General features: G+C 38.9%; 1 protein-coding gene across 3 annotated transcripts in view; it reads right to left on the reverse strand.

Annotated features, from left to right (window-relative positions):
• Positions 1–901: 901 nt before the first annotated feature.
• The window catches only part of TSPAN2 (tetraspanin 2), a 54,379-nt gene continuing 32,076 nt past the window's right edge, over positions 902–23,204 (reverse strand). The window contains exons 7-9 of one of the 3 annotated variants that reach the window (XR_006780305.2): positions 4,535–4,618; positions 2,018–2,216; positions 902–1,143 (exon numbers count right to left, since the gene is read on the reverse strand). Coding sequence is in view for 2 of the 3 variants with exons in the window: in XM_045801437.2 (XP_045657393.1) it covers positions 2,151–2,216; positions 4,535–4,618 (150 nt within the window). In the remaining variant the exon portion in view is untranslated. Of the gene's footprint in view, positions 2,217–4,534; positions 4,619–23,204 lie in introns of all 3 variants that reach the window. The other 2 variants (XM_045801437.2, XM_045801438.2) reach the window with 2 other exon arrangements.

Below are 23,204 nucleotides of genomic sequence, written 5' to 3' on the forward strand. Positions count from 1 at the left end.
TATATGTATATATATTCAAGAGTTATATATTCAAGATACATAGATTCAAGACACATAGATTCAAGATATCTAGGAATTCAAGATATATGTAGATTTATGATATATAAAAATCTGCCCTCACGCAGAGGTGGGATTCTCTAATTTTACTTATGGCACATATTTTGGAAAAATTACTCCCAAAGGGACACATTAACCATAGATGGAACGGATTTCTACTCTTCCACTTTTAAGTATTGTAGTCTTCTCATGGTTGTTAATTCAGGTATAGAATGAAACTCAGTGTTTGTGAATCAGAGATGACTCCGAGGTGGAAGAAACCTATGCACTTGGGCCTGTGTTCAGGTAGAGGACGAACTAAAGCCATGAAGCGAGATGGGCTGTTTGTTCTTTACTTAAGAGGTTATATTTCTCACCTACTGGCATATAAACATCTATTTCATGAAGTCATTTTCTTAAAAAATCTTTTCTTTAGCTATAGACACAGTAAAGTAGCCATGAACAGTTACATTTTTAGCTTGCTTCCAATCTTTTTTTTTTTTTTTTTTTCAGAAAAGCTTCCTCCAAAGTTAGTAGCAGTAGCAAGCATGGCAGAAGTGTGGTTCTCTACGCAAATGAGACTATTCGTAGTGGTTAGGTCTTTTCAGCAAAACATTTTGTAAAAGTTTCTTGGGAGTGCACACTTTCCTTTAGTGCATACCCAAAGACTTGTGTTCTCACAGGTGTATGAACTTACCGGGGTTTCCAGAGTCCCCAGTACTTTCACTTTTGTGTGGCCTTTTACAATGTAATTAAAAACCCTCCATGATCTACTAAACGTACTAAGTTGTTAAAAATTGACAAAGATATCAGTTTAGATTCTAAATTTGGGTTTACTTTCCTAAATTGAAGCATCAAGACCATAAAGAATATGAAAATTTTATTTTTATAGGAGATTTACACAGAAAAAACATATTTCTGCTTTGTGGGTTTCAGTCTTTTCATTTCCTTAGCTTGTCTCTGCTGTGTGCACACAACTAGTAGATGCTTTTCGTTCTTTCTTTCAGTTTGGCCAAGGATGCTTGTGATATAATATTTGAATATTTGAATATTTGTTTTATCTTAAGGGGTGAAAATTGTAGGTCAAAATCTATGAAGAAGAATTCTCTAGGTGAATAAGAAAATACAAAAAATTAGGAAAATATGTAAACTCAAGTTATGAGGTATTTCAAAGATACAGTGGCATTAAAAATTCTCTTTCCTACTATTTGCAACTGCCAGATCTCTTGCTTTAGTCTTTCTATCTGTACATTTGGAGAAACACGGAAAAATTTGAGATAAATGCCCTTTTGTTCATGTGAGGGCTGCTGTAGTTACGAGCAGAGTCAGAAAAAGAAAGCAATAAAGTGATATTTAAATGTATTTATATAAGAACAAAAAATTTCCTTAAAAAGTTACTAAAAGGCTTTTTTTTTAAGTCCTAAAAACACTCACTTTTATAGGGCACATGATTGTCTGTGTGACCACTCTTTCCAGAGGGAGTTTTTTGTTTTTAAATACTAGGAAAGTATGACTTATTCAAATTAGATTTTCCATGCTATATTTAGTTTTACAGATGTGTTTAGTTCTAAAACTGTGGTTTACTGTGTTCTGGGGAGAGTATGTATATAAAAAAATCCCAGGAAACCCTTACACGTAATTCAGATGCAGTCAATTTTAGCACTACACCACGATCTCTCAAGTCCTGTAGTCTATTGCTTCTGTTAACCAGAAATCCTGAACTCTCTGTATCTAACTTTCTATGGCTAGAATCTGAGAAAATGACCCATTATCATTTTTAAAGTTTCTCAAAGTCTGATGATCTTTTTCTGAGAGTCAAATAGGTTGTTCCTCTGATATAACAAGAACCAGGAATTTCCAGCAAACAGATTTCATTACGTACAACGCATACACCGGAAGCACACAGATCACACATGACTCTCAGTCAATATAAACAGCATTCACTCGAGGGGTAAACGAATAATGAGCCAAACATACATACATGTGCAAATGTACAATTAACAGCATATTATTTTAGATCCGAATGTCCTTTGAATATTAAAAATGAGCCAGGAGACAGTTCCGGTGACCGCCGTATGAAAGCTCTAGATTGCGATTTTCACGTAGAAGTAGCTTCATATCACGTCTCGCGAGGTTCGTATCGCACAGCAAAGGACCATGCTGAATATCATGCCAAAGATCTGAAACAGAAGGGACCACTCGTTAGCGACTTTCAAGTGATAGAAACTGATTAAAAAAAAAAAAAAAGCAAACTGCATGGGTGTCTAACAAATAATTATAACCAATAATTACTGGCTATAAGTGGCATTTTTATATATACTACTTAATTATGGCCGCTGGCTGAAGACTGCCGTATTAACCTGTCGACTACGAGTTGTTTACACTTTGGTCTAAAGAGTTTCCTGTTGTTGGAAAAGCTCTGAACTTGTGCAACAGTGACCGCATATTACAAAGTAGAGCATCTCTTCATTTTTCCTGCTCCATTTTAAGGTAAAAATGACGCTTCACTATTTAACTCTATAGTTTTCCCAAAGCATAAGCTGAGGTATTGGAACTATGGTATTACTCATGTCTTCTGCCTCTTGGATAATTCTTTGAAAAGCCAAATACTTGGCAAAACCAATGGCCACTGGTATGGTTTGAATAGAAGGATGTCAAAAGATCTTGCTTGTTGTCAATCATTTCCCCTACAATTTCGCAGAGCCTATAGGATGTTATCTGTGGGTGTGAAGTTTATAAACTACTGTCAATGTTTGTTTAAAGAAATCTATACCATAACCCTATGATTCTCTCCTCAATCCTATCCTACATCAGACTAGAATCGATAAATGTTAAATTTAAAATCCACATATTATCTGCTATTATGGAAGGGAAGAGGTAAGCTTAAGTAAGGGAAGAGCCAGGAGCAGGGCTCTAAGCCTCTGGCTGCCAGAACTCAGCACCAGAGCATGGCAGGAGAGACACCTAATGGACGTTTGGCTAACTGATTACACTGTGCAACTCTTTATCTTAAGAAGAAAGGAATTACAGAAGGAACTTTGGGGGTGCTGATTCAAGATGACCAATAGAGGGCCTTCCCCCTTTAGTGTGGTTGTCAGGTTGGTTGCAACCCTCTCTTCTGTCCTGGTTGTACTCAAAAGGGATCCCCTCAGAAAGGAACTTTTTCAGCACCGTCCTGCCACTGTCATGAGTCAGGGATGACTGCCTCCAGGATGTGCGCTCGGAGACTGTAGAATTGTTAGGAGTGTCTCTTTGATACCTCTATAATGCAGCACATTTTCAAATCTTCTGCCTCAAAATTGTCCTCAGGAAGCCACAGAATAGCAACCAGGCTAGCCCTAGAGCCGGTGAGGAGGGCCTGAGAGATGTCCCTGGATCGGGAGGTCCTCAGCACAGTATTTCACCCGTTGCCTCACCTCTCTGTGCTCTAAACACAGAAAAGAGGGAAGATGCTTGTGTGTTCCGGAAAACTGCCAATTCCTTGATTTTCCTTGTAATTCCCTTTGTCCCTTCCTTAGCTTATGCCATGACTTACTCTACATCGAGAGCTGGAGGGTAAGTACTGCCTCAGCATTAGCTATGATCGCTCAACCTCTGGACAGCGGAAATCACCTCTTTACTGGCCTGGCTCAAATCCTGCCTCCCCCCCACTTACCTCCACATGGCAACACAGGTCCTTCTAACCCGTGGTGGCTTCCTTGTACCTTAAGGATAAAGCCCAGTCTCTCAAGAGGGCACACAAAGACCACAGTTACGTCGGCCCTCACACCCTCCTCACTGTCACTTCTTGCTGCTCCTGTCACTCCCTTTGGCCCCTATCAATTCTTGCACGCTCTTGTGCTTCGGAGGCCCAGAGCCGTGCGCAGGAGCCTGGGTGCACCGGGCACCACACTCTGCGTCTGTTATTCCCTCGCTCTGGATTCTGTGTCTGGGAGTGCTCGGATTCTGTACAGAGCTAGCATTTATTGAGTGCTATCTTCCAGACACTTTATATGAGTTAATTCCTACAAATACTTTATATGTATTATCCCATTTCAGTTCACAACCATCTTACGAGGTTGGTACATTGAAGTCCTCATTTTACAGATGAGGGAGCTAGGGGGCGAACCCCGACAGTGTGCTGCCCGAGCTTGCACTGTCAGTCACTATGCTACTTCTGCAAATCATACGTGAGAGAGAGTAACCTGGCAGGCTGTTTTCAATTTCTAACAGTAAGAAGAGACCCAGAATTGGAAAGGACTTGTCTCGTTTCAGCTTGCTGGCCTACTGCAATGATAAACTCAAGGTCATAATTAGGTTAAAGTTAAAACTGGCATCATATTTCAGAGAACTGGGTATTGCTGCATCAAATGAGCTTTGTTCTTAGAAGATGTCCTGTCAACAAATGTCTGTCTTTAAGAGAAATCTCTCCCAAGATACTGCCATATCACACGTGAAGACAAAAAAGATGCAAAGGCTTCTTAGAAAGCAAAAAAGGTAAGTTCTGGAACTTTCTCACCGTGAGACCTGCAATCCCAATACCAACAATTCCGATGAGCTGGAGCTTAACACTGATTATGGCCTCAATTTCATCAATGCAATTCTGTTTTGGAAAGAAAACAGTCAGGAATAACAAACAATGGTACCTGTGAGTCATCACTTGACCCAACCCTCTCCTCTACAGAGCGTCCTGTGAAAGTTAATCCGTGTCAGCTTCGGCTCACATCTAAACCACTTCTCTTACATAGCACCATTCTGATAACCTTCAAGCAAAAATGTGTATCGGGGAAAAATACAATCCTCTCCTTTTGGTGGAATGTTCCTATTTAGGCCAACGACTGCTTCAGAACCCTGAAAACTGGCTGGAGGAGGCTATTCTAGGACCTGAAGCATTTAAAAATTTGGGGCATCTTCTTGCTTTCAGCATATAAAAATAAGTAAAATATCCCCCAAATAAAGTTCCTTGCTTTTGTAATGTTATTAATAATTTAAAAGACTTTCTACCTACTTGGTCCAATTTACTATGCAAGGTAGGTATTACATAGTAAGAGGCTTAAAAGTCTGTACAGGTTAGAATTAAACAAAGGAAAACTGAATGTTAACAGTTAGAGGACCACTCTTTTCTATGATGGCTGGGCTGGGTGGGTGGGTCTCTATCCTTTCATCTGCTCCATAGAGACTTGTGCAGGGCAGGTTCCAAGAATGGGGGATAATTGGACAGGGAGCAGAACAGATCACTTGTAATTATAATTAGTTTCTCCAGCTTCTATTTGGAATCCTCTTAAGTACAGAGGTATGCTCTCTATGCAATTTTGTATTTAGGCTGCCAGGTCTTTTTACTTGTCACTGGTCAACTCCCTTCAGTACGCCCATAAGCTATATGAAAACTTTACCACTATTCTTATGTCTCCTATCATACTGCATTCATTCATTCATTCATTCATTCGTTCATTCATTCATTCAACAGACAGTTCTTGAGCATCTACCTTGCATCAGGCAGTCACTGGAATACTGTGGTAGGTATGGCGATAAGACGGGATTTCTTCTGCCCTTAGGGAGCTCACATGATATAGACCCACAAAAAATAATACATTATAATACATTCTGGTAAAAGTTTGAGAACGACTGCACTAGATAGTGGCTCTCCCTGGAGAAAATGGGAGTCAACCTATAGAAATCCTCCACCTTCTTCTCCTTCACCTATAAACTTATATGCTCCATTCAGTGCCAGGCACTGTTGTAGGCAGTGAGCATGCGATGTCAACAAGGCAGCACTGCTCCTTACTTCCTCTCCCTCTTCAAAGCCAAAGAAGTACCCATCTCTGTGGAAAGTTAATCCCTTTACTAGAACCGGATCTCTTTCCCTCTCCTCACCTTGGGAACCCTGTGCTGTCAGTTACCTTCTTTTCTCCTATACATTCAGCCTCTACTTCTCCACTGACGTTTCCACTCATCGTATAATGCCAGGCCCATGTTCTCCAGTCTAAAACAAAACAATCCCCTCTACTACTGTCCTCCTCTAGCTCTGCCCATATTCCCTCCTGGCTTTCACACCCAGCTTCTTTTTGTTGAGAAACTAACGTGTTGGTTTGCCTCATTGTAAAAGAAATATGTGCTTACTGTTCAAATTTTGGAAATTCGGTAGTTTCCCCTTATCTGTGGTTTTGCTTTTGCAGTTTGTTACCCGTGATGAACCACAGGTCTGGAAGCAGATGGCCCTTCTCCTAACATATTGTTAGGTCATTAGTAGCCCAATACCTAGTAATCGCATCATTTTATCATCTCACATCATCACAAGAACAAGGGTGAGTATGGTACAGCAAGATATTTTGAGTGAGAAAGAGACAACGTTAATATAACTTTTATTATAGTATATGATTATGACTGTTTTCTTTTATTCTTAGTTATTGTTCATGTCTTACTGTGCCTAATTTATAAGTTAAACTTTATCATAGGTATGTATGTATGTATAGGAAAAAAGGCAGTATATATAGGGTTTGGTGTTATTCGTGTTTCAGCCACCCCCTGGGGTCTTGCAACATACCCCCGCAGATAAGGGGGAACTACTGCAGATTAAAAAGAAGAAAATAAGACATATTTGTATTCTTACACTAAAGATAATCACTAACACTGTTGGTGTATTCTTTTTCTTTTTTTGATGATTTTATTTTTCTGAAGTTATCTCTATACCCACCGCGGGGCTTGAACTCACAACCCAAATATCGGGAGTTGCAGGCTCTACCAACTGAGCCAGCCAGCCACACCTATTGGTATATTCTTTTCTTTCTTTCTTTCTTTCTTTCTTTCTTTCTTTCTTTCTTTCTTTCTTTCTTTCTTTCTTTCTTTCTTTCTTTCTTTTTAAAGATTTTATTTATTTGAGAGAGAGTGAGAGAGCATGGGGGGGGAGGAGCAGGGGGAGGAACTGGGGCAAGCAGACTCCCCACTGAGTATGGAGCCTGATGTGGGGCTCATCACAGGACCTCGAGATCATGACCTGAGCCAAAGTCAGACACTCGACTGATTGAGCCACCCAGACACGCCTGGTGTATTCTTAAACACAAACACATACTTAGTTCATTCTTTATACCCAACTATGTGTTTTTTAGATTTAAAATTATGACTTCAAAATTAATTTCTTTAAAAATTCTTTGAAATAGTGGCTTTTAATGGTTGTAAAACAATTCATCATATGATAGTACATAATTTAGACAATCCCTATTGTTATATATTAATGGCCTATTCAGTATTTTATTCTTATAAATAACACTGCAATGATACCATATCTCTGATTTCTTTTCCTTAAAATAAATTGAGGAGTGGAATTTCTGAATCAGAGAACATGAACATACTTAACTCACTGGTCTTTTTAAATTTTAATTCCAGTTACTTAACATACAGTGTTATATTTGTTTCAGGTATACAATATAGTGATTAACACTGCCGCACATCACCCTGAGCTCATCACGACAAGTGCACTACTTAATCCCCATCACCTATTTAACCCATCCCCCATTCCCCTCCCTTTGGTAATCATCAGTTTGCTCTCTATAGTTACGAGCCTGTTTCTTGAGGGGCACCTGGGTGGCTCAGTCATTAAGCGTCTGCCTTCGGCTCAGGGCGTGATCCCAGCGTTATGGGATCGAGCCCTGCATTGGGCTCCTCCACTGGAAGTCTGCTTCTTCCTCTCCCGTTCCCCCTGCTTGTGTTCCCTCTCTCTCGGCTGTCTCTCTCTCTCTGTCAAATAAATAAATAAAATCTTAAAAAAGAAAGAGTCTCTTTCTTGATTTTTCTATTTTTTCTCCTTTGCTTGTTTCTTAAACTCCACATGAGTGAAATCATATGGTATTTGTCTTTCTTGACTTATTTTGCTTAGCATTATACTCTCCAGCTCCATCCATGTCATTGCAAATGGAGAGATTTCATTCTTTGTAATGGCTGAATAATATTCCATTGTATATATATACTGTATCTTCTTTATCCATTCAGTTGACGGACACTTGGGCTACTTTCTTATTTTGGCTATTGTTGATAATGTTGCTATAAGCATTGGGGTGCATGTATCACTTTGAATTAGTGTTCTTATTTTCTTTGGGTTAATAACCAATAGTGCCATTGCTAGATCATAAGATGGTTCTATTTTTAACTATGTGAGGAGTCTCCATGTTGTTTTCCACAGTGGCTGCACCAGTTTGCTTTCACACCAATAGTGCATGAGGGTTCCTTTTTCTTCGCATCCTCACCAACACCTGTTCTTTCTTGTGTTGTTGGTTTTAGCCATTCTGACAGGTGTGAGGTGATATCTCATTGTAGTTTTGATTTGCATTCCCCTCATGATAAATGATGTTGAGCATTTTTTCATGTGCCTGTTGACCATCTCTATTATATTCTCTGGAAAAATGTCTGTTCATGTTTTCTACCTATTTTTTAACTGGATTATTTGCTTTTTTGGGGGGAGGGTGTTGAGTTTGGTAAATTCTTTATATATTTTGGATACTAACCCTTTAACAGATATGTCATTTGCAAATATCTTCTCCCATTCCGTAGGCTGCCTTTTAGTTTTGTTGATTGTTTCCTTTGCTGTGCAGAAGCTTTTTATTTTGATGATGTCCTAATAGTGTATTTTTGGTTTTGTTTCCCATGCCTCAAGAGACATATCTAGAAAAACGTTGCTATGGCCAATGTCAAAGAAGTTACTGCCTGTGCTCTCTTCTAGGATTTTTTATGCTTTCCTGTCTCACATTTAGGTTTTTAATAGATTTTGAGTTTATTTTTGTGTATGGTGTAAAAAAATGGTCCAGTTACATTCTTTTGCAAGTTGCTGTCCAGTTTTCCCAACACCAGTTGTTGAAGAGACTTTTCCCCATTGGATATTCTTCCTGTTTTGTTGAAGATTAATTGGTCTTTTCATTGTGGGTTTATTTCTGGGTTTTCTATTCTGTTCCATTGATCTATGAGTCTGTTTTCGTGCCAGTACCATACTGTTTTGATTACTATAACTTAAGTCCAGAATAATGATGCTTCCAGCTTTTCTTTTCTTTTTCAATATTGCTTTACTTATTCAGGGTCTTTTGTGGTTCCATACAAATTTTAGGATTGTTTGTTCTAGTTCTGTTGAAAACGCTGTTGGTATTTTGATAGAAATTTCGTTTAATGTGTAGATTGCTTTGCATAGTATAGACATTTTAACACTATTTGTTCTTCCAATCCATAATCACGGAATATCTTTCCATTTCTTTGTGTTGTCTTTAATTTCTTTCATCAGTGTTTTACAGTTTTCAGAGTACAGGTCTTTCACTTCTTTGGTTAGGTTTATTCCTAGGTATTTTATTATGTTGGATGCAATTATAAATAGGATTGTTTTCTTAATTTCTCTTTCTGCTGCTACATTATTGGTGTGCAGAAATGCAACAGATTTCTGTACATTGATTTTATATCCTGAGACTTTATTGAATTTTTCAGTTCTAGCAGTTTTTTTGGTGGAGTCTTTAAGGTTTTTCTATATATGGTATCATGTCATCTGCAAATAATGAATGTTTTACTTCTTACTGATTTGGATGCCTTTTATTTCTTATTGTCTGATTGCTGTGGCTAGGACTTCCAGTACTATTTTGAATAAAAGTGGTAAGAGTGGACATCCTTGTCTTGTTCCTGACCTTAGGGGAAAGCTTTCAGTTTTTCCCCATTAAGGGTGTTAGCTGTGGGTTTTTCCATATATGGCCTTTATTATTAAGGTATGTTTCCTCTAAATCTACTTTGTTGTCAGTTTTTTTCATGAATGGATGTTATACTGTGTCAAATGCTTTTTCTGATCATATGGTTCTTATCCTCTCTCTTATTGATGTGATACAGATTTGGGAATATTGAATCAACCTGGCAACCCAAGAATAAATCCCACTTGATCATGGTGAGTGATTTTTTAAATGTATTATTGGATTTGGTTTTACCAGTATTTTTGTTGAGAATATTTACATCCATGTTCTACAGGGATATTGTCCTGTAGTTTTCTTTTTTAGTGGTGTTTCATCTGGTTTTGGTATCAGGGTAATGTTGGCTTCATAGAATGAATTTGGAAGTTTTCCTTCCTTTTCTATTTTTGGAATAGTTTGAGAAGAATAGGTATTAACTCTTCTTTAAATGTTTGGTAGGATTTGCCTGGGAAGCCATCTGGTGCTGGATTTTTGTTTTTTGGGACTTTTTAAGGTACTGATTCAATTTCATTGTTAGTATTCAGTCTTTCACATTTTTAAAATTTCTTTCTGATTCAGTTGTGGGAGGTTATATGTTTCTAGGAATTTATCCATTTCTTCTTGGTTGTCCTATTTGTTGGCATATAGTTTTTCATAATATTCTCTTAAGATTGTTTGTTTTTCTATGGTGTTGGTTATTTCTCCTCTCCCATTTGTGATTTGAGTCTTTTCTCCTTTTTTCTAGGTAAGTCTGGCTAGAAGTTTATCAATTTTATTGATTTTTCAAGGAAGCGCTCTGGTTTCACTGGTCTGTTCTATTGTTTTTTAGTTTCTATCTCATTTATTTCTGCTCTAATGTTCATTATTTACTTTCTTCTGCTGGCTTTAGGTTTTGTTTGTTTTCTTCTAGCTCCTTTTGGTGTTAGGTTAGGTGTTTATTTGAGATTCTTCTTGCTTCTTGTGGTAGGCCTGTATTGCTGTAAACTTTCCTCTTAGAACTGCTTTTGCTGTATCCCAGAGGTTTTGGACCATTTGTTTTCATTTTCATTTGTTTCATGTACTTTTTTATTTCTTCTTTTATTTCCCAGTTGACTCATTCATTGTTTAGTAGCACGTTATTTAATCTCCATGTATTTGTGGTCTTTCCAGATTTTTTCTTGTGATTGATTTCTAGTTTCATAGCATTATGGTCAGAAATATGCCTGGTATGATTTTGATCTTGAATTTGTTGAGGCTTTTTTTGTGGGCTAATATGTGATCTCTTCTGGGGAATGTTCCCTGTGCACTTTAAAAAATTTAGGATGGAATGTTCTGAATATATCTGTTAAATCTATCTAGTCCAGTGTATCATTCAAAGCCATTGTTTCCTTATTCATTTTCTGTTTAGATGATTTGTCCATTGTTGTAAGTGGGATGTTAAAGTCCCCTCCTATTGTATTCTTATTGATTAGTTCCTTTATGTTTTTTATTAACTGTTTTACGTATTTAGGTGTTCCCTTGTTGGAAGCATAAATATTTACAATTGTTATATCTTCTGTTGGGTTGTCCTCTTTATTATGATATAATTCCCTTCTTCATCTCTTGTTACAGCCTTTGGTTTAAAATCTAGTTTGTCCAGTTTAAGTATTGCTACCCCAGCTTTCTTCTGACATTCATTTGTATGTCAGACGTTTCCCTGTCCCCTCACTTTCAATCTGCATGTGTCTTTATGTCTAAAATGAGTCTCTTGGAGGCAATATATAGATGAATCTTGCTTTTTTAATCCATTCTGTCACCCTGTGTCTTTTGATTAATCTATTTACATTCAAAGTAATTATTGACAGATGTGTAATTATTGTCATTTTATTATTTGTTTTGTGGTTGGTTGTAAAGATTTTCTCTGAAACTTTCTTGTCTTTCTTTTATGGTTTGCTGATTTGCTTTAGGATTATTTGGCTTTCTTTCTCTTTATTTTTTGCATATTTATTAGTGGTTTTTGACATATGGTTACCATTATTAGGTTTGTATATAACCTCTTCTGCATATAGCAGTCTATATTAAATTGATGGTTGCTTAAGTTTGAATCGATTGTTTTTGCCTCTCTTCCCCATGTTTTTATGTTATTATATTATTATATTTTATATCCTTTTTGTAAGAGTTCCTGGGCTGATTTTTTACAGAAATATTCATTTTTCCCCCTTTTGTATATCCTACCTCTATACTGTCACTTTTGGTCTCTCTTTATCGATAAAACTCAAAGAGTCCCCTTTAATATTTCTTGCAGAGCTGGTTTAGTAGTCATGAATGCCCCGGTTTTTGTTCTGTTTTGTTTTTGCCTGGGAAACTCCTTATCTCTCTTATTCTAAATGATATTCTTCCTGGACAGAGTGTTCTTGGCTGAAGATTTTTCCCATTCAGCACTTGGAATATTTCATGCCATTCTCTTCCAGCTTGGAAAGTTTCTGCTGGAAAATCTCCTGCTAGCCTTATGGGTTTTCCCTTGTACTGACTTTCGTCTTGCTTTAAAATTTTCTTTTCTTTATCACTATATTTTGCCAATTTAATTATAATATATCTTGGTGCGGATCTGCTTTTGTTGATTTTGATGGGAGTTGTCTGTGTCTCTTAGATCTGGATATGTTTTCTTCCCCAGATAAGGAAAGTTTTCTGCTATTATTTCTTCAAATGAATTTTCCGCCCCCTTTCTCTCTTCTTCTTCTGGAACTCCTATTATAGGAATGCTATTATGTTTGATGGCGTCATTGAGTTCCCTGAGTTTATCCTCATCTTGCATAATTCTTTTCTCTGTCTTTTGTTCAGCTTGATTACTTTCCATTACTCTTTTAGGTCACTAATCCATTCTTTTGCTTCTTTCATCCTGCTGTTCATTCCATCAAGCATGTTTCTCATTTTGTTTACTGAATCCTTTATCTCTGCTATGTTATTCCCTATCTCTGTGCTAAGGTCTCACTCAGGTCTTCCACTCTTTTCTCAAGTCCATTGAGTATCCTTATGATCACAGCTTTAAATATGCTATTAGGCATGTTACTTATATGCATTTTGCTTAGATCTCTGTCTGTGGCCTTGTCCTTTTATTTCATTTGGGATAAATTTCTGTCTCCCCATTTCGTCTGCCTCTCTGTGTCTGTTTTTGAGTGTTAAGACAGTCAGCTGTGTCTTCTGTTCTTGAAACTGCTCTTTTATAAAAAAAGAGGTCCTGGCACTTCAGGAGAGTATCCTGTGTGTGTTGCTTATGTTGTTGTTGTGTCTGAGTCACCTTTTCTTTCCATGCAATCATCTACATTGACTTTCTGCCTGTTGCGTGTTGTGGTTGCTCTCTGTGGTGTTTGGGACCCAGGGAGGCCAACTCTAAGTGGGCATGCCTACAAAGGGAAAACTTGGGAGTAGGGTGGCAGTGTTAGCAATATTGTGTTGGGCCACTAGTCCTATGCTGGACCCCTGAAACACTGGGCTATGTGCCAGGTCAGCCAGGGATATGAGGCTGGGCTTGGAATGCAGCTGTGACTTGGCACATGATGGTGGCTAGGGGTACTCAGTTGGGCATGATGCAGCCGCTGGGCACTCAGAGGCTGGGCAGGTGTGCGGGCAGCTTTAACAAAATTTGCTCTGAGCCCAGGGCCAAGGTTAGCAGGCTTGGAGTGGGTGAGTCTTCAGGAGATCTCGTGGTCATGGTGCACTGCTAGCAGGTTAGGTTGCAAGTATCTTTGCAGTCCTGCTTCCTGCAGGTGACTCTGTGTTTATGCTGGTGGGTGGTGGAGGAAAATGGCACCTGCCAACTCCTTTGTTTTCGAAGTCACCCAACATGCTCTGAAATCAGTATGAACAGATCTGTCTCCTGTTTTCCCCTGGCATTGTGTAAACTGCTATTTTCATGTTGCCTCTCCATACAGGCTGCTCTTTAATGGTGGTAACCCAGCTATCTCTCACCCTCCCAGCTTGCCTAGTGCTGAGTCAGCTGACTTTTACAGTTCCAGGCTCCAAGTCCCACAGGTTTTACAAACTCAGGGAATTTAGCCTCTCTGGTTTTTAAAGTGAAACGTTATGGGGATTAGTCTTCCCTGTATGAGCTCTCTGGTGCATGAGTCCATTTCTCTGTCCTATCTGCACGTGCAGCTCCCTCCCTCCTGCAGGCAGTCTCCTTCTGCCTTTCTGACCTTCCTAACCCTTCAGATGCAGCTTCTCTATATTTAGTTGTGCAGTTTGTTTTGTCAGTCTTTGGATTGCTTTCCAGTTTATAGACTTGGATGTGGGTGATATCTAGCTATAAACATAGTGAGGTCAGGGTCCTCCTACTCTGCCATCTTAGCAAGCTCTCTTAACTCACTAATTTTATAGTCATAATGACCTCTAAAAATTTTGTGCCGATTTCTCTGAAAATGCTCATTTCATATAATTTTTCCCAACATCGTATATAATTAATAAGAATAAAAAACCTTGGCCAATTTCATAGGTTAAACAATGGCAGCTCTTTAATTTGCATTTTTTTAAACATTGCTATTAATTGCCTACGTTTTTGTGTGTTTAATGGTAATTTGGATTTCATCTTTTCTGAACTCTCTTTTCCTGTCCTTTGCCCCAACACTACTTGAAAGGGCACCCTTATTCCTTACATCTCATTTCATGCAGAATGGGCTCTGTCCTCGCTCTGCCCCTGACATCAAGGTACCTTTTTAAAATGCTCAGTCCTGTCAACATTTCAGTAGTTATCTTACTGGACATCCTTGGACTTTTAGTTCCCTATACAAACTGTCATGTTTTCTGCTTCTGTGCCATTGCTTATGTTATTTCCTCTGCAGGCAGATCTCCCTCTACCCTCTCCTGTCCAATGCTTCCATTTTCAGCTAACCGAAGAGTTAGCTGAGGCATCATTGCTCAAGTCAGCTTTCCCCTGATCCCTCCAGCCTCTGGCCTTACTAAGGAATCCGTTGTGTTTTCATAGCACTTGTACATTCTGTGCATATTTCTGTTCCTGTACTTTATTTATTTCTGTCTTTATCTTTCCTGTTAAACTGCAAGTTCCTCAAGAGTATGGACTTTGTATCATTCATCTTTGTATTTGCAGTGCCAGGCATAAGATAGATATTGATAAATGTAGAGCCGACCTCAGTGGCAGCACCTGACCCTGGTGACCAATCCCTCCCCCACCATGTGTCTTTTCACATGTGTGTCTGTTTTTTCTAGTTTTCTTATCTGGCAGCTCTTCTTCTCCCCATCCTTAAATGTTCTTGTTCCCTGGAATTCTATCCTTGCCGTTCTTTTTTCCAAACCTAATGGATCAAATGCTTATCTACAGCTTTAAGATTCCCATGAAGTACAGACACCCAAACCTCTCTCCTGAGCTGCAAGCTAGATTTTCTGTCTATTGGACATTTCCAATTGGAAGTTCTACTGGCTCCTCAAAATTACCATGTTAAGCACTGAACTCACTTTCTTTTCTCCAAAATTTATTCTTTCTCTAGTCCTTAGTTCAATAAATGATACTATCTATCCAGCTGGCATCTATCCCTCTTCTTTCATGTCTAACTGGTCTGGTCACCAGGTCCTATAGATTTTACTTTCTAAATGGCCTTCTCTCCATTCCTGGTGCTCAGTCCAGCTTGTTACCAGTTAACATCTTTTGGCTGACAATGAGATAGCAACCTTCCCAATTGGTTTCCTTGGCTCCAGATTATTCATTTGCCATCAATCCTCCAAACTTACCACAACAAACTCAGGAAAATGCAAATCCCATCCCAGATCCTACGTTTGGTGCTTTCCTAAGCATACAGCATGAAATCTAGACTTCTGGCTTCGCAAGAGTATTCAAGGCTCTTCAAGAACAGATCCCTCCTCCTTGAAGGACTCATATCCACAGGCACCTGAGCTTTCAGTCACTCCCCACTGCTGGCACTTTTCTGGATACCACTACCTTCTCTTGCCTCCATGCCTTTACCCTATCTCTTCTACCTGGAATACCCTTCTCTTTTGTTAGCTAAACTCCAATTCATCCTTTAACAGTCATCCCAAGAATCACATCAGGGAAGAGGATTTCTGGAGAGATGGCAGAGTTGGACGATCCTAAGCTCACCTCTTCCCATGGACACACCTGGATAATAGCTACATCCGTGCAACCAACCCAGAAAACCCAAAGACTAGCAGAACAGGCTTTCCACAGTTCATCATAGAGAGGAGGCTACACTGAAAAGGATAGCGAGGGCAGAGATGCTGTTGGGAAAGAAACCCCTGGTTAGACTAACCACAAACAGGAGGGGCACCACAAGCATGGAGAAAGGAGAGAGACAGACCCCATCCCAGGCATCCCAGGCACAGGGGGCTGGCACTGAAAAGATAAGTCCCCGTGACATTTGGCTTTGAAAACCAGAGAGGCTTAATTTTGAGAGTTTTTACAATCAGTGGGGCTTAACACCAGGAACTTTAAAAATCAGCATGCTCTGCTCTGGGAGAGCCAGAGGGTGATAGGAAACTGAGTCACTATCCTTAAAGAGCCAGCATAATAAACAGGCCTACTGAGATACAGCTTAGAAGCAGCAGTTTGGAAAGTACCTGAGGTATACGGGAAGGAGATTTATTTACATCTCAGAACGTGTGCGGGAGGAGCAGAGATCTTTAGGAGAGGTTTCCAAGAACAAAAGATCTGGTGGGCACCATTTCTCTCACCTTGTTCCCCAGCCTAGATACCTAGATACCTATAGGAACCAGTGAGAACACTTGCCACATTGCCTGCCTCTGCGTTCTCCTGTGGATCTGGCTCCACCCCATTCAACCAGCCCCACTGGGCAGGAGTCCCTCCAGAGCGGCTCCTGCCATATCTCAACCTGCAATCAGCCCAGGCAGGGACTCCACCACTCCAAAGTAACTCCTGCCCTGGGAAGAGGGGAAGATAACCATACACACCATTTCAGCTGTAGTCCCAGTAGCGAAACCTTATAACTGGTGGTTTAAAGAGAGGGCCCTGCCAATCGGTGCATCTGCAGCTCCAGCAGACAGACTGGGGGCAGACATCTGATCTCATTACTGGCTCTGCCCACCAACAAAAGCCTCTTTGGGACCTCACAGGAAGAGAGCCCTGAAGTTCATGGTCACAGCAGCATCAGCAGATGGATTGAGAGCAGACATCTGGTCTGACTGCAGGCCCCACCCACCAATGAAAGCCTCTCAGGGGACAAGGCAGAGACAGTGCCTTGCAGTTTGGCATGACCACAGCCCCAGTAGATGGGATGAGGGCAGACATCTGGTTTGACTGCTGACACTGAATAAGCCCACTGTGGCCCCAGACTGACCCTGTAACAGCATAGGAACCAAACCCTGTCAACTATAGGCAAAGTGGCCCATTGAAGTTGTCTGGATTGAAGATAAACAAGACTCAGCCAGAACAGTAGGGCCTGTGCAACCCACACAGAAGACACCCCTGAAGCTCCCAGTCCTGGTGAAGAGGGCACACTGCACTGCAGCGTGCCACAGGACCTCTTCTTCATAGGCCACCACTTTCAAGATCAGGAGACATAACTGACTTTCCTAATACATAGATACAAACACAGAGAGTCACACAACATTAGGAGAAAACATCTTAAATTATAGGATGAAAACACAGCAAAAGAACTAAATGAAATGGATATAAACAACATTCCCGATAAAGAATTCGGAGCAATGGTTATATTCACTGGACTTGAGAAAAGAGTGGAGGATCTCACTGAGATCTTCAACAAAGAGAAAATGTAAAAAAGGACCAATCAAAGATAAAGAACTCAATAACCAAAATTAAAAATACACTAGCGGGAATCAATAGTAGATTAGAGGAAACAGAAAAATGGATCAGAAAGCTAGAAAACAGGGTAATGGAAAGCAGCCATGCTGAACAGCAAAAAGAAAAAAAAAATGAGAACAGGTTAAGGGAATTCAGTGACATCATCAAGCATAATAAAATTCACATTATAAGAATACAAGAGAAGAAGAAGATAGAAAAGGGGGCAGAACACTTATTTGAAGAAATAATAGCTGGAAACTTCCCTAATATAGGGAAAGAAACAGGTCCAGGCAGCACAGAGAGCCTCTAACAAGATGAACCCAAGGAGATACACACCAAGACACATAATAATTAAAATGGCAAAAAACAGTGATAAAGAGAGAATTTTAAAAGCAGCAAGAGAAAAGTAACAGTTACAAAAAAAAAAGGAAACCCCATAAGACTACCAGCTGATTTTTCAGCAGAGACTCTGCAGGCCAGAAGGGAGTGGCATGAAAAATTCAAAGTGCTGAAAGGCAAAAACCTGCAACCAAGAATACTCTACCCAGCAAGGCTATAATTCAGAATAGAAGGAGAGATAAAGAGTTTCCCAGATAAACAAAAGTTAAAGGAGTTCATCACCACTAAATCAGACTTACAAGGAACATTAAAGGGAGTTCTTTAAGTGGAATGAAAAGGCCATAAACAGGAGTAAGAAAATTATGAAAGGCAAAAATTTCACAGGTAAATACGAACAAACAAAAGTAGTAGATTAATCACTTATAAAAACAGTACAGAGATTAAACCACAAATGCAGTAAAATCAATTATATCTGTAAAAATCAAAGAATTCATGAAATAAAAGAACGTCAAGTGTGACATTATATAAATAAAATGTGGAGAAGGGGGAGTAAAAATTTAGTGCTTTTAGAATGGGTTCAAACTTAAGTGACCACCAGCTTACTATAGACTGCTATGTGCATAAGATGTTGTATATGAGCTTAATGGTAACTGCAAATCAAAAACTTGTAATAATATGCAAAACATAAGGAGAAAGGAATCCAAGCAAATTACAGAAGAAATCATTAAATCACAAGGGAAGAGAGCAAAAAGAAAAAAAGAACAGAGATGAACCACAAAATAACCATAAAACAAGTAACAAAATGACAATAAGTACATACCTATCAATAATGACTTTGAATGTGAATGAACTAAATGCTCCAATCACAAGACATAGGGCGACTGAATGTATAAAAAAACAAGACCAATCTACATGCTGCCTAAAATAGACTCACTTCAGACTTAAAGACACATGCGGATTGAAAGTGAAGGACTAGAAAAACCTTTATCATGCAATGGAAGCAAAAAAGGTGGGGTAGCAATACTTATATTGGACAAAATAGACTTTAAAACAAAGGCTGTAATAAGAGACAAAGGAAGGTCACTACATGATGATAAAGGGAACAATCCAACAAGAGGATATAACAATTGTAAATAGTTATGCACCCAAATACATCAAGCAACCATTAACACACTTAAAGGAAGAACCTGATAGTCTACCATAATAGTAGGGACCTTAACACCCTACTTACATCAATGGATAGGTCACCCAGGCAGAAAATCAGCAAGGAAACAGTGGCTCTGAATGATACATTGGACCAGATGGACCTAACAGATATATTCAGAACATTCCATCCAATAAGAATAGAATACACACTCTTTTCAAGTGTATACGGAACATTCTCCAGAACAGGTCACAATGTTAGGCCACAAAACACATCTCAATAAATTCAAAAAGATTGAAATAATATCATACATATTCTCCAACCACAACAGTATGAAATTAGAAATCAATCACAAGAAAAAATCTGGAAAGAACACAAATACATGGAGGCTAAATAACAAGGAATAAGTCAACCAAAAAAATCAAAGAGAAAATTAAAAAATACATGGAGACAAATGAAAATGATTACACAATGTTCCAAAATCTTCGGGATGCAGCAAAAGCTGTTCTAAGACCAAAGATTATAGCAATACATGCCTACCTCAAGAACCAAGAAAAATCTCAAACAACCTAAACTTACACAAAAGGATCTAGAAAAAAGAAAACAAACCAAGCTCAAAGCCAGTGGAAGAAAGGAAATAATAAACTTTAGAGCAGAAATAAATGAAACAGAGACTAAAAAAAAACAGTAGAACAGATAAATGAAAACAGGAGTTGGTTCTTGGAAAAGATCAATAAAATTGATAAACCTTTAGCCAGACTCATCAAAAAGGAAGACCCATCAAATAAATAAAATCAGAAAAAAAGGAGAAGAAAAAGCAACCGACATCACAGAAACATGAAAGATTATAAAAGAATATGAAAAATCTTATGCCAACAAATCGGACAACCTAGAAGAAATGGATAAATCCCTAGAAACAAATTTGAACAGACTGAATACTAGCAATGAAACTGAATCAGTAATTTAAAAACTCCCAACAAACAAAAGTACAGGACCAGATGGCTTCTCAGGTGAATTCTACCACTTGTTTAAAGAAGAGTTAACACCTATCCTTTTTTTTTTAGTATTTTCTTTTTTTTGAAAGAGAGAAAGAGAGCCTGCGTGAGTGGGGGGAGGGGCAGAGGGAGAGAGAAGGAGAGTATCTTAAGCAGGTTCCATGTTCAGCACAGAGCCTGATGTGGGGCTTGATCATAGGACCCTGAGATCATGACCTGAGCCAGAATCAAGAGTCAGATGTTTAATTGACTGAGCCACCAGGCTCCCTGAGTTAACACCTGTTCTCAAATTATTCTAAAAAATAGAAGAGGAAGGAAAGCTTCTAAATTCATTCTATGAGGTCAGCATTACCCTGATACCAAAACCAGACAGAGACACTACAAAATAAGAGAACTATAAGCCAATGTCTCTGTTGAACAAAGATGCAAAAATCTTCAACAAAATAATAACAAACCAAATCCAGCAATAATAAAAAAATCATTCACCATATGATCAAGTGGGACTTATTCTTGGTATGCAAGGTATTCACAACTCAATCAACTTGATATATCACAACAATGAAAGAAAGGTTTTACCATATGATCACCTCAATAGATGCAGAAAAAGCATTTAACAAGATACAACATCCATTCATGATAAAAGCCCTCAGCAAAGTAGGTTTAGAGGGAACATATAGCAACATAATAAAGGCCATATATGACAAGCCCACAGCTGAAATTTACATAAGGGTGAAAAACTGAGAGCTTTTCTTCTAAGATCAGGAAGAAGATAACGATATCCACTCTTACCATTTTTTTTTTCTTTTTTCTTTTTTCCCACTCTCACCACTTTATTCAACCTAGTACTGGAAGTTCTAGCCACAGCAATCAGGCAACAAAAAGAAATTAGGCATCCAAACTCGTAAGGGAGAAATAAAGCTTTCACCATTTGCAGATGACATGATACTATACATAGAACACCCTAAAGACTCCAACAGAAAACTACCAGAATAGGTAAATGAGTTCAGTAAGGTTGCAGGATACAAAATCAGTATACAGAAATCTGTTGCATTTCTATACACTAATAATGAAGTAGTAGAAAGAGAAATTAAGAAAACAATCCTATTTACCATTGCACCCAAAATAATAAAATACTTAGGAATAAACTTAGCCAAGGAGGTGAAAGATCTGTACTCTGAAAACTATAAAACATTGATGAAAGAAATTGAAGATGACACAAAGACATTTCATGCTCCTAGACTGGAAGAACAAATATTGTTAAAATGTACGTACTAGCCAAAGCAATCTACACATTTAATGCAATCCCTATCAAAATACCAACAATATTTTTCATAGAATGAGAACAAATAACCCTAAAATTTCTATGGAACCATGAAAGACCCCAAATAGCCAAGGCAATCTTGACTAACAAGAACAAAGCTGGAGAAAACCAATCCAAGATTTCAAGGTACACTACAAAGCTGCAGTAATCAAAACAGTATGGTACTGGCACAAAAAAAGACACATCAATGGAACAGAATAGAGTCCAAAAATAAACCCACGCTTTTATGGTCAACTAATCTATGACAAAGGAGGCAAGATTATGCAATGGGGAAAAGATAGTCTCTTCAACAAATGGTGCTGGAAAACTGGACCACCTTTTTACATCATACACAAAAATAAACTCAAAATGGATTAAAGACCTAAATATGAGACCTGAAAAAATAAAATTCCTAGAAGAAAACATGAGCAGTAATCTCTTTGACATTGGCTGTCGAAACATTTTTCTAGTTATGTCTCTTGAGGTATGGGAAACAAAAGCAAAAATAAACTATTGGGACTACATCAAAATAAAAAACTTCTGCAGAGCAAAGGAAATAATCAACAAAAGAAAAAGACAACCTATGAATGGGAGTAGACATTTACAAATGGTGTATCAGATAAGGCGTTAATATCCAAACTATCTAAAGAACTTGTAGAACTCAACACCAAAAAACCAAATATCCAATTAAAAAATGGGCAAAGGACTTGAATAGATATTTCTCCAAAGAAGACATCCAGATGGCCAACAGACACATGAAAAGATGCTCAATATTGCTCATCATCAGGGAAATGCAAATCAAAACCACAATGGAATGTCACCTCCACTGTGCAGGACAGTATGCGGGCTCCTCAATATATCAAAAATAGAAATACCATATGATCCAACAATTCTACTATTGGGTATTTACCCAAAGAAAAACATTAATACGAAAAGATATATGGCACCCTATGTTCATTGCAGCATTATTTATAATAACGAAAATATGGAAGCAACCCAAATGTCCATCAAGAGATGAATGGATTACGAAGTAGTATATATACACAATGGAACATCACTCAGCCATAAAAAAGAATGAACTCTTGAAATATGCAACAACATGAATGGGCCTAGAGGGTATAATGCTAAGTGAAATAGAGAAACACAGTCCGAGAAAGCCAAATACCATATGCTTTCACTCACATGTGCAAATTAAGAAACAAAACAGATGAGCAAACAAAGAAAACAAAGACAAAAAACAGATTCTTAAGTACAGAGGACAAACTGGTGGTTGCCAGAGGGGAGGTGGGTGGGGGATTGGGTGAAATAGACAAAGGGGATTAAGGAGTGTACTTGTGATGAGCCCTGAGTAATGTACAGAAGTATCGAATCTTTATACATCTGAAACGAATTTAACACTGTATGTTAATGATACTTGAACGACAACAAAAACGAATCACTTCAGGAGGGCCTCCTGCAGCCCTTCAAATCGCAGGCCCCTGTTGAGTGTGCGGTGCTCCCTCTCATGAAGCTTTACTCGTGTGCGTCCGCGTGTGGTGCTGGCCCCCTTGCAGGTCTGTCCAGCAGATGGTGAGGACGCTGAGGGCAGCGGCTGCGCTCCAGCTCACAGGGAGTCGGCAGTGTTCAATGTAGGACTCACGACACAAGCTGGAGCGAAGACCTCATCGGTCCCTTCACAGCTGCACGCTGAGAGCCTCCATGTCATCGTCCCCACATTCCATATTCCCCCCCTTATTTCCCACATTGTAGCTGTGCTTTCCCCAACCCCTTCACTGAAATCGCACAGCAAACACCACTAACGATCTCCGAAGACCAGATTCAACACGTTATTCCCGGCCTTCAGGTCTTTGTCTTCTTCCTCGCATTGGACTCTACAGACAAACCATCTCCTTCACTTCCCAGGCACCACTGCCTTTGGACTCTCCCCGGTTCGACTCCTCCTTCCCAGTCTTCTGGCTTCTTGTCCTCTGCGTTCCCCTTT

The sequence above is a fragment of the Ursus americanus genome, chromosome 12, assembly GCF_024610735.1.
Source record: "Ursus americanus isolate L20-20 chromosome 12, mUrsAme1.1.p, whole genome shotgun sequence".
Taxonomy (NCBI): domain Eukaryota; kingdom Metazoa; phylum Chordata; class Mammalia; order Carnivora; family Ursidae; genus Ursus; species Ursus americanus.